The sequence below is a fragment of the Chiloscyllium plagiosum genome, chromosome 9, assembly GCF_004010195.1.
Source record: "Chiloscyllium plagiosum isolate BGI_BamShark_2017 chromosome 9, ASM401019v2, whole genome shotgun sequence".
Lineage (NCBI taxonomy): Eukaryota > Metazoa > Chordata > Chondrichthyes > Orectolobiformes > Hemiscylliidae > Chiloscyllium > Chiloscyllium plagiosum.
Genome location: NC_057718.1, coordinates 26,266,409 through 26,278,673, shown reverse-complemented (window position 1 = coordinate 26,278,673; position 12,265 = coordinate 26,266,409). Strand labels below are relative to the sequence as shown.

The 12,265-nt window shown below is 39.4% G+C and overlaps 1 protein-coding gene across 2 annotated transcripts in view; it reads right to left on the bottom strand.

Annotated features, from left to right (window-relative positions):
* The window catches only part of LOC122552709 (ALK tyrosine kinase receptor-like), a 1,052,914-nt gene that overhangs the window by 303,190 nt on the left and 737,459 nt on the right, over window positions 1-12,265 (bottom strand). For both annotated transcript variants that reach the window (XM_043695597.1, XM_043695598.1), the window contains one exon: window positions 1,697-1,831. In XM_043695597.1, the coding sequence (XP_043551532.1) occupies window positions 1,697-1,831 (135 nt within the window). The remainder of the gene's footprint in view (window positions 1-1,696; window positions 1,832-12,265) is intronic.

The window sequence follows — 12,265 nt, the reverse complement described above, 5'->3', positions numbered from 1 at the left end:
TCTCCGCCCCCACTCCAGTCTGACCTATCACCCTCACCTTGACCTCTTTCCACCTATCACATTTCCGACGCCCCTCCCCCAAGTCCCTCCTCCCTACCTTTTATCTTAGCCTGCTGGACAAACTTTCCTCATTCCTGAAGAAGGGCTTATGCCCGAAACGTCGATTCTCCTGTTCCCTGGATGCTGCCTGACCTGCTGCGCTTTTCCAGCAACACATTTTCAGCTGAGAAGTCATTGAACCATGCTGGATTCTGAAGGATGTTGTGAAGGTGTTTCCCCTCATGGGACAGTCTAGGGACAGACTGCATTTCTCAGAATCAAGGGACTAAGATGAGGAGGAATTCCTTCTCTCAGTGGGTTGATAATCTTTGGAATTCCTTGCCACAGAGAGGTGTGGTGCCAGAATCCTTTTGTCCCTTTAAGGCTGAGATTGATAAGTTCTTAATCAGTGGAGCAATCAAGGGTTATGCAGAACGGGCAGGTAAGTGGACATGAGGAATGTTGGATCAGTCATGATCCTATTGAATGGTGGAGTAGGCTCGAAGGGCTAATTGGTCTACTCTTGTTTCTATTGCTTATGGACAAATGAATTGTAACAAATTGCATTAGGAAATTTCATTGATGACATTAATTTGAAGGCATCTGAATTTAGCACCTAGGGAATCAGTTATTGTTGGAGATAACGCTGCTACTTTCTGATCTGTATTTCCCTCTCTTAAACTGTCATTACTTTTCCAACCTGATCTTGACCTTCTGGCAAACTCTAAGGAGGAGCAGACAGTAGATGCAGCACTGCAATTTCTATCAGTGTACAAGTGAGTAGAAATCAATTGATTTCTTCATTGGAATGAGGGAACCATTAGGTCATTTATTGTGAGGAGAATTGATACAAAATTATGGAAGTTATACTTCAGTTATACAGGGTATTGATGAGGCCACATGTGGATTTAGTGAGGTCACGGTCACACACCTATTTGTTGTACAAAGAAAAGCAGAAGGATAGGAAAATTCTCACTCCTCATTACACCAATGAAGGATAATATCTTTAATTAAAATAAAGAAAATATTGGCGACTGAGATTTATAGCAGGAGAACTGGCATAACTGGGGGGATAATTTGCTAAGAATATGGAAATATATTATAAAAAATATATGCTAAGCTGGGTTCCCGTTCCATATAAGAAGCTGCTTCATAAACAACCTGGGAATTGGGACTGGCAAGCCTTGCCTCCTACAGCAACAGCATGTTTCATGGACATCACCAGGAGAGTGGTATGTTTCCTCAATTTTAGTCCAACATTACAATTTCCTAAAGCACTGGACAAAATGTTGATTGCAGGAGTTTCATTTCATGATGAGCATAAGGGTTTAGACTCACTAGTTGCTACAACATTCTAATCAATCTTATAATCAAAATTTATTTCCAAATAAGCATGCTGTTACACTGCATTCATTTTATCTTATATTTGGAAACAAGTCAGAATAAGGTGTTATTCTGTATGTTGTCTTTTAAGTCTTATTCAGCCTTTTTAAATCAAATCTCAAAAGATGAACAACCCAAGATGCAATATTTCCAATAGCATGTCAGATAATCCAGGAGAAGCTTTACAATTGGAAAAGAAAAATCTACATTTCAAATCCACATTCCAAAAACAATTCTTTAAAATGTCAAACAAATTAGTTTACATGGCTCATACCTGACAGAGCACTGACTTGCATCTCCTCTTGTACCTTCTTACTAGCAGCTACAACAGTCTTGTCCACAAAGGCTCGGCCTAGCAGAGACTGGCTTGAATTGGCAGAATGATTTGCAGGAGAGCTGTCTGCATTGCCTACATTAAAGAAAATAATTAAAATCAAAATTTTGCCTTATGCAGTTTGTGAGAATAACTGGAAAGAAAGTAATTCACAATCAAAATCTAATAAATGCAATTAATATTCTGTATGCACATACAGACATACAAATTAGTGCAGACCACTCAACCCCTTGAACCTGTTCCATCATTCACTAAGATCATGGTATTACTCCACATTCTCATATGAAACTGATAACCTTTCACCTCCTTGCTTATTAAGGATCTATCTACATCTGCTTTAAAATTATTCATGGACTTTGCTTCTACTGACTTTTAAGGAAGATCATTCCAAAGACTCATGATCTCTTGAGGTAAGTTCTCCCACAAAAGGAAATATTATTTTTCTCAATCATTTTGCCAAGATCCTTTCAACCAAGTGTGTTTCAACCAAATTGTCTCTTACTCTGCTAATCTTCAGTGGATACAAGACTCACCAGGCCAAACTTTCCTTATAACTAACCTGCACATTCCAGGTTTTAGCCTTATAAACCTTCTCTGAAAATTCTTACATCCTTTCTTAAATGAAGTGACTCATATTGTACACAGTATTCCAGTTGTGGTCTCACCAATACCTGTATAACTGAATCATATCCTCCTTTTGTTTGTATTCAATTCACTCACGATAAATGATTACCTTCTGTTAGCATTCCTAATGACTTGCAGTATGTGTGTACTAACCATCTATGACTTATATACTAAGAGGCATAGATCCCTCTGCATTCAGAACTCTGCAAACTCTAACCATTCGTATAAAATATTTATTTTCTACTCTCCCTGCCAAAAGGAACAATTTCACATTTTCCTACATTATAATGCATTTCCAGATCTTTTGCTCACTCATTCAATCTACTTCTGGAGTCATTTATATCCACTACAAAATTTACTCTCCTACATAACGTTGTGTCATCAGCAAATTTTACAAACGTACCTGTGGGTCCTTCATCCAAGTCATTTTTATAAAATGTAAAAAGTTGAGATCCCAGCCCCGACCCTTGAGGTGTGTCATTCATTACATCTCTCCAATTAAAAAATGACCTAGTTATGTTTACTCTCTGTTTCCTCTTAACTAGCTAACTAGTTTGTTTTTACCCAAGGCCCTGTATTATAAGCTTTTATTTTCTCAATAAGCTCTGATGTGCAACTTTATTAAATGCTTTCTGGAAAGTACAGTGCATCCACCTCTATCCCTTCATCCACAATGTATTACTTTCTCAAAGAATCCCAATATTTTGGTTAAATATGATTAACTGCTTGCATACCTTGAGTTTTTCTAAGTGTCCTGTTATAATGTCTTTAACAATAACTTCTAACATCTTTCCTATGACAGGATGTTAACCCTACTCCCCTGTAGTTTCTTGTTTCAATCTCCCTCTTTTTTGGATAAAGGTGTCACATTCACTGTTTTACAATCTAATAATCTTCTCTGAATCTAGGAAATTTTGGAAAATTGAAACTAACGAAAATTAAAACTATCAATTCTTTCACCAGCCACTTCTTTTTAGACTCAAGGATGCAGTTCATCAGAGATTGGTCAGCCCTCAGCACCAATCATTTGTTCAGAAACATTTCCCCAATGATTATAATTTTCTTGACTTCATCCTACCCTTTAACTTCCTGATTTACAGCTCTTTATATATGGGCTGCTTGTATCCTCTATAGTGAAGACTAATGCAAAATTCCCTGCTCCTCTGACCTACCATCTCCTTGTTTACTATTATTAATTCTCCAACTCACTTTCTGTATGACCAACACTTCCATTCTGAGCTTTTTAAAATATCAATGAAAACTCTTGTTAAGTTTTTATAGTTCTAACTACTTTGTGTAATCATACAGGTTTTCTTGAAGTTGTTACTTTCATAATTAATGTTAGGTCTTCCACTTGGAAATTTTATTTCTCATTGAAATGTGTCGATTCTGTGTTCACATGTGGATTATCAGTCGATGTATAGACCCAATTCACAAATCTTCTGGTTTGATTTCATGACTAATCAATTTCTTTATTCTTTCATGGGATGTGGGTGTCAATGGCAAGGCCAGCAATTGTCCTTGAAGGCATTTAAGAATCAAGAACAACATTGCTGTGGGTCTGGGGTCACATGTAGGCCAGATCAGGTTAGGATGGCAGATTTCCTTCTGTACAGTACATTGATAAACAAGATAGGTTTATATAACAGTTGTCATGACAGAGACTGGCTTGATTTTCTGGCGCTATTCATTGAATTTAAGCTTCATCAGCTGCTGAAGTGAGGGCTGAACTCATGACTCTCAAGCATTAACTTGGATCTCTTGATTACTATCCCAGTTGCAATACCACTAAGCCACCAAGTCCTGAACTGATAAGATCATAGCAAAATTCTGTATTTGAATGAAAGCTTATCATCTGGCAGTTAACATCTCTTGAATACAACATGCAAACTTCTTCAATCTTCTATCCTTCTGTCTTTCTTTTATTGAATATCTCATTCTTTCTAAGCTCTATAATTTTTTCTGCTTTTTGTATTTTTGATTTTGCAATATGACTGTAGAAACAACTTACATCCTATCTACAGTTTCTTCTACAGCACATATCAAAATCTGCAGATTTACTACTGAGATAGTCAAGGGGAACAGACCCCAGCATCTCTCAGCTCCCCTTCAAGTTACATATCATTTTGACTTGGAAACATATCATTGTCACTCAATCAAAATCCTGAAAATTGCTACCTAAAAGGACTGTGGGTAGATCGATAATACTTGTATAATGTGATTCAAAAAAGTGTCTCACTACCACTTTCTCAAACTCATGCTTGAAAATAAAATGCAACAATAATTGCCTCGCTTATATTGCAAATTACTAAGAATTGTGGCTTCATTCTTTAAGTATTTCTAGAATAGCTCTGCGTAGTAATAGAATGAATCACCAGTCCAGTTAATTCTATACCAGTAATGTGGGCACTGACAAGTTGAGAAAGAGCTGATGTGGCTGACAACAGGCTAAAATATGTTATCATTTCCATTTTAAATTCCAGTTACAGTAACTTTCACTTTATATCCGAATGCACATCAGTCTTTCTGCTAACGAAAGCTTTTTTTTTGGATTTTGTTTGACTCAATCTTCATACTTGTCAAGATGAGGGACATTGGAGTTAGACAACGGAACATCTTGTACCTTTTTAATTTATTCTAGGCTGGTAAAATATGGAATAAACATGCCAGACTGACATAGGTTTTGTGTTGCATTTTTCAATTAACAGTTTTTTCGTGAATCAGGTTTCAGTCAGCCGTCATTTTCTGAATGCTACCTTTATTCATTCCATGTTGAGTTACTACATTATTCTTCCTACACAATAACAATAACTCAGCAATAGATCACTACCTCATATTGCCAGTCCTTAGCTCATTCTTTGTCATTCACACAGTCTTGTCTTGAATTACCAATTGTTAATTTTTACAACCCATTCAATTTAAATCAATACTACACCTGTTATATGCCAATCATGTATCTTTCCTGCTTTGTTCTCTGTTTCCACAATTCCTATCAGCATAAACTGATGTTTTTTTTCCTATCCTGACTTACATTTTCATTATATGTTAAGGCTGAAACATTTTATTGTTCTGTGCTATATACATGTGTTGTTCATTCATTGGCAGCCCCTTACAGACGAGGATCACTCTTCCACTCTCAGGGTGAGTCCATAGGCGGTTGTACAGACCGATACAGTTACCGCAGGCTCTATTACCTTTGGGGCAGGAGGTGGTCATGGGAAGGGGTGAGTGGGGCATGGGTGTGGCAGCATGCTCCTTTCATTGTTTTCTCCTGGCTCTTCTCCTGAGAGCAAGTCTCGAGGTGCTTGACGCCTTCCCAGATGCTCCTCCTCCACTTTGGATGGTCTTGGGCCTGTGATTCCCAGGTGTCAGTGGGAATGCTGCACTTCACCAGTGAGCCCTTAAGGGTATCCCTGAAGTGCTTCCTCTGTCCACCTGGGGCTTGCCTGGTGTTTTGAACCTGGGAGTACAGCACCTGCTTGTGTTGCAAGGTTGGGTAGACTAATTGTCGATTGGAAAGCAGGAAGTTCGAACTTGGTGCTTGTAAAATTGTAAAATGCAAGGGGAGAATGCATTGTGTGGTCCCTTTAAAAGATGGTATTTTGTGGTGCTTAGAAATTTAAAATGGATGAATGTGAGCAGCAGCTTGAAAGTTTGCAAGTACATGAAGCACTCGAACTGAAAGGCCGTACAGTTAGCAGGCCAAGCCGCAGATTTTACCAAGACAACTGGTTTTTGAATTTAGCCAATCAGTTTGAACTAGGCACTTAGATACCAAAACCTACTAAATTTAAATCTGATGGCTTTGATAACATAGGACTAATCCTTTTGTAAGAAATAGTGATATGTTATCAAGGGTATAAAAGAAGGGGACAGGTGCACAAAGACTCCAGAGCTAGCTGCCATCCGCCAGAATTAACGCCCTGAGTGCTGAGAGAGAATCATTGGCTCTCACAGCCTCCTCTACGTCTTACAGATAGCACCATCTAAATAACAAGGGTACCAACGACAGAGAAGGCATTCCTGACAGAAGAAACAACAGAGAAGGCATTCCTGACAGACTGATTGATGGAAAAGGCACAGAACACTCCAGAAGACACATAACCAGGTTGTAATTGAGACACTAAATTCTATTTTTGTTGTATGAGTGGAACTTGTATTTAGTGGAATAACATACCATTAGAATCTTGTTTTCTTTGGGAATAGGTAATAGTTAGAAGGGATTTATTTGGTTTATTAATAGTTTAGTTAAATTGTTCCCTGTCAGAGTTAGATAAACAGAAGACACATAACCAGGTTGTAATTGAGACACTAAATTCTATTTTTGTTGTATGAGTGGAACTTGTATTTAGTGGAATAACAGACCATTAGAATCTTGTTTTCTTTGGGAATAGGTAATAGTTAGAAGGGATTTATTCGGTTTATTAATAGTTTAGTTAAATTGTTCCCTGTCAGAGTTAGATAAATAAATTATTACTTGTTGATTTTGAATTGAGTATCAGGGATTTATTTTACTTAACCATTTGAAGTTGGTGAGAAGTGGGTTACACCACTTTTCCCATTCTTTACAGATTATAGGATGAGGCGCTCCTCTCTGGGTGTCTCAGTTTTAGTCCTCAGAAGGGGGTCAACTTCCACTTTATAACACTTGGAGAGTTTTGAGTTGGTCATATGCCCAGCCCATTGTAGCCGATCAAGGGCGATCAGCGCCTCGATGCTGGGGATGTTAGCTTGGCCGAGGATACTGGTGTAGGTGCGTCTTTCTTCCCAGCACATTTGCAGGCTCTTGAACACCTGCATCAACGCCTTTAGGTGTCTACTGTGGACAGCCCACGTCTCAGAGCCATATAGGCCTAGCGAAGGTCAGGAGTAGGTATGTGAGGAGTTGAAGCGTGGACTAATTCAGTCAGATGACTTGTTGCTATGCTGTAAACACACTGTATCTCTGTGGCTTTCCCATTGCCAACCACCCATAAGCTGGGCAGCTGGTAACTGAAAACTGACAGAAGTCTCATCCAGCTGGACCAATACCCATTTTTCCGCTGCGGTGTTGCTTTTTTCTTTTAAATTTGAAGACCAATAACATGTGAAGTGCTTATCTCATTCAAACAGACACTCTATTTACATCTTAATTTGGGAATGAAGATGTAATCAACATCATTTCCGGATGAAAAACCTAATTTTTCAAAGGTACCCATGTGAAGTGGGACCAGAAATGTGAGAGAATCAGAGCGAAGTCAGTTCGTTTAAAAAAACAGAAAATATCCTGTGTTTTGTGAATTCCTTTCAGAAAAAATATCTGGCTATGTTTCTTTTTTCTGTTTTGTTTTACTGGCATGAATTTGTCATGAATCCCGGGGCTATACTTGCCTTCCTCTCTGCAGCACGATTATTAGCACACATTGGGTCTCTGAGAGGAAGGCGATGAGATTCAAGAAAAATTGTGGATTGCAAGTGGCCAAGAAAGTTTGCACAAGTGGGGGGGGATCTGTTGACCATTGTTTGGAAATCTCACACTTGCATGCACAGGCCAAAGGGGGCAGGTTTTGCTTATTAGGCAACTAATTGATGTGGAGATTTTATTACTCAAAGCAAATTGGGACCCAGTATATCAAATGGTAACACCCTCTCCCTGTGTGCTGTTAATGTCATTGAAAGGTTGCTCATCCTGGAACAAGTGAGGAAATTATTACGGTGCAAGGAAATAAGGTAGGGCTCAAGAACTACCTCAGCCAGAATTGGGAATGAATCCACATTGGGAATGAATAGTATTATTCTGAACCATGCTCTAGACATGTAGCCAACGAAGCTAATGGACTGCTAATGACACCATCACTGCATGTGAAGATTGGTTAAATTTAATAGTAGATTCTTCTTTGCAAAAAGGCCTGTCATCACCATGACATGCTTTCACTGGCTCTGTATGTAGTAATATGAAGTGCCTGCACCTGCCAAGATCTCAACAAACACGGCCAAGCTTTTCCAATGGCCAGATTGTCTATGGAGAGCATAGATTGGATTGCTGTATTGGATCATGTAGAAACCCTGTGTAGCTAAGTCCAAGACAATTCCCTGGAAATATCCACCTGAAAGATTCCGATAAGAACCCCTGCTGACCCCCATCTCACCCAATAGCTAGACCCAACACCATTTCTTTGCTGGACCTGAAAACCTGACTTGTCAGCATCCCCACACACTGTCCCAACACCTATCCCACTACTGTACCCACCACCTCCCCTGTCTACTCCACACTCATCCCTTCCCCTGCCAGATTACCACTTCACCAACCCCGCAACTCCCAGTACTTTGCTGTGAAGTGGATAACAAAACCATGCAACTTCTACTTGTGAAATTGAGGAACTAAAGGAAATTTGCAGTACTTGAAAGTTACCTGGATTGAAGGTTAATAAATTCCTTGGGCAATTGAATTAATGGATGGTTAATCGAATTAATGGTTATATATCAAAATTATATAGATTTTTGAAAGTTGCCTGTGGATTAGAAAGTAGCAAATATACCCCCACTGCTTAAGATGGGTGGAAGAAGAAGAGTGGAGAACTGCGCACCTGCTAGTCCAACATCTGTAATAGACAAAGTTATAAAAGATGTGATAACTGGGTATTTAGAAAGAAATGATAAAATTGGGCAGTCAACATGCATACATGAAAGGAAAATTATGTTTGACAAGATAGTATTTGTGGCATTAATGAAGGATGTGGTGTGTATGAATTTTCAGAAGGCTTTGATAAAGTCCCATACAGCAGGTTGGTAAATAAAATTACAGCCCATGGGATTGGGGAGAATAACTGGCATGGATTGAGAACTGGTTAATAGACAGAAAGTGGAGAGTGGGAATAACTGGATCACCTTCAGGATGGCAGGTTGTGACTAATATCGCAAGGATCACGTGGATCTAGGGACCAATTGTAATATTTCCAAATTTGCTGGCATCACCAAATTGAATTGGAACCAAAGTAGTGTGAAGGCTTCAAGAGGACATGGACAGGCTAAATAAATGGATGAGACTGTAGTAGATGGAACGTGATGTGAGTAAATGTGAAGTTATTTGTTTTGGTGGAAAAAAACACAAAGGCAGAGGTTTCTTAGATGCTGAAAGAATGGAAAATGCTGGTGTCTAAAGGGATTTGGGTGTCCTTGTTTATGACTCACTAACAGTAAGAATGCAGCTACAGCAAGCAATTGAGAAGGTAATTGGTACATTGGCTGTCATTGCAAGAGGATTTGAGTTCAGGAGTAAAGGTGTCCTGCTGCAGTTGTATAGGGCCTTGGTGGGACCTCACCTGTGTATTGATTTGGCCCTCTTATCTGAATTGGCACTTACTAATTAAACAATAGTACAATGGAGTTTCACTAGACTAATTCTGGGATGGAAGGATTGTTTTATGAGGACAGGTTGACAAGACTGGTTCCATAGCCCCTAAAGTTTCAAAAACTGACAGGTGACCTCATTGAAACTTACAGAATTCTTACAGTGCATATATAAATACAATGTTCCCCAATATGGAGAATCTAAAACAGAGAACATAATCTTAAGATAAGGAATGGGCCATTTAAGACTGAGAAGAAGAGGAATTTCATCTCTCAGAGGGTGGGGAACCTTTGGAATTGTGGCTTAATCATTGAGCATGTTCAAGACAGAAATCAAAGGAGTTCTAGAAAATAATGACATCAAGAAATAAAACATAGAACATAGAACAGTACAGCACAGGAACAGACCCTTCGGCCCTCGATGTTGAGCCAAACATGACGCCAAATTGAAATAAAAGACCATAAGACCATAGGAGTGGAAGTAAGGACATTCGGCCCATCAAGTCCACTCTGCTATTTAATCGTGGCTGATGGACATTTCAACCGCACTTACCTGTTCTCTCCCTGTATCCCTTAATTCCTTGTGAGATCAAGAATTTATCAATCTCTGCCTTGAAGACATTTAACACCCCACTGCGCGCTGTGACAATTAATTCCACAGGCCCACCACTCTCTGGCTGAAGAAATGTCTCCTCATTTCCATTCTAAATTGATCCCTTCTAATTATAAGGCTGTGCCCACGGGTCCTAGACTCCCCACCTGACAGAAACAACTCCCCAGTGAACACCCTTTCTAAGCCATGCATTATCTTGTAAGTGTCTATTAGATCTCTCCTCAACCTTCTAAACTCTAATGAATACAATCCCAGGATCCTTAGCCATTCATCCAGGGATCATCCATGTGAATCTCCGCTGGTCACACTCCAGAGCCAGTATTCTAAATGGGGCCTAACTAGATCTTTATAAAGTCTCAGAAGCACATCGCTGCTTTTATATTTCCACCCTCTTGAGATAAATTACAACATTACATTTGCTTTCTTAATCATGTACTTAGCCTTTAGAGAATCCTGGACTAGCACTCCCAAATCCCTTTGTATTTTGGCTTTATTAATTTTCTCACCATTTAGAAAATAATCCATGTCTGTATTCTTTTTTTTCAAAGTGGAAGACCTCACATTTGCTCATGTTGAATTTCATCAGCCATTTCCTGGACCATTCTCCTAAACTGTCTAAATCTTTCTGCAGCCTCCCTACCTCCTCAGTACTAACTGTCTGTCAAAAACCTAACTTTGTATCATTGGCAAACTTCACTATAATGCCCCCAGTCCTTTCATCCAGATCATTAATATATAAAGTGAACAGCTGCGGCCCCAACACTGAACCCTGCGGGACACCATTGTCACTGGCTGCCATTCTGAAAAAGAACCTTTAATCCCAACTCTCTGCCTTCTGTCAGACAGCCAATCCTCAATCCATGCCAGTAGCTCACCTCGAACACCATGGGCCCTCACCCTACTCAGCAGCTTTCTGTGTGGCACCTTATCAAAGGCCTTTGGAAATTTAGATAGATAACATCCACTGAGTTTCCGTGGTCTAACATACATGTTATCTCTTCAAAGAATTCTAACAGGTTTGTCAGGCATGACTACCCCTTACTAAATCCATGCTGACTTGTTCTAATCTGACCCTGCACCTCCAAGAATGTAGAAATCTCATCCTTAATGAGGGATTCTAGAATTTTACCAACAACCGAGGTTAGGCTAATCAGTTTATAATTTTCCATCTTTTGTCTTGATCCTATCTTGAATAAGGGGGTTACAACAGTGATTTTTCAATCATCTGGGACTTTCACTGACTCCAGTGACTTTTGAAACATCACAACCAACGCCTCTGCTATTTCCTCAGCCCTCTCCTTCAGAACTCTAGGATGTAGCCCATCGGGGCCAGGAGATTTATCAATTTTGCGACCTATTAGCTTTTCTTGCATTTTCTTTTTTGTAATGGCTATCATTCTCAATTCTGCCCTCTGACACTCTTTTATTGTTGGGATATTACTCATGTCTTCCACTGTGAAGGCTGACACAAAGTACTTATTAAGTTCTTCAGCTATCTCCTTATCACCCATCACTAGCCTTCCTGCACCAATTTGGAGTGGCCCAATTTCTACTTTTGCCTCTCTTTTGTTTCTTATGTATTTAAAGAAACTTTTACTATCATTTCTAATATTACTGGCTAGCCTACCTTCATATTTGATGCTCTCCTTCCTTATTTCTCTCTTTGTTATCCTCTGTTTGTTTCTGTAGTCTTCCCAATCTTCTGATTTCCCAGTGCTCTTGGCCACTTTATAGGATCTCCCTTTTTCTTTGATACATTTTCTGATTTCCTTTGTCAGCCATGGCTATCTTATACCCCATGCATCTTCCCCCGGATAATCTTTTTTTTGGAATGAACCTCTGTACAGTGTCTTTGAGGAGAAAGTGAGGTCTGCAGATGCTGGAGATCAGAGATGGAAATGTGTTGCTGGAAAAGCGCAGCAGGTCAGGCAGCATCTAGGGAA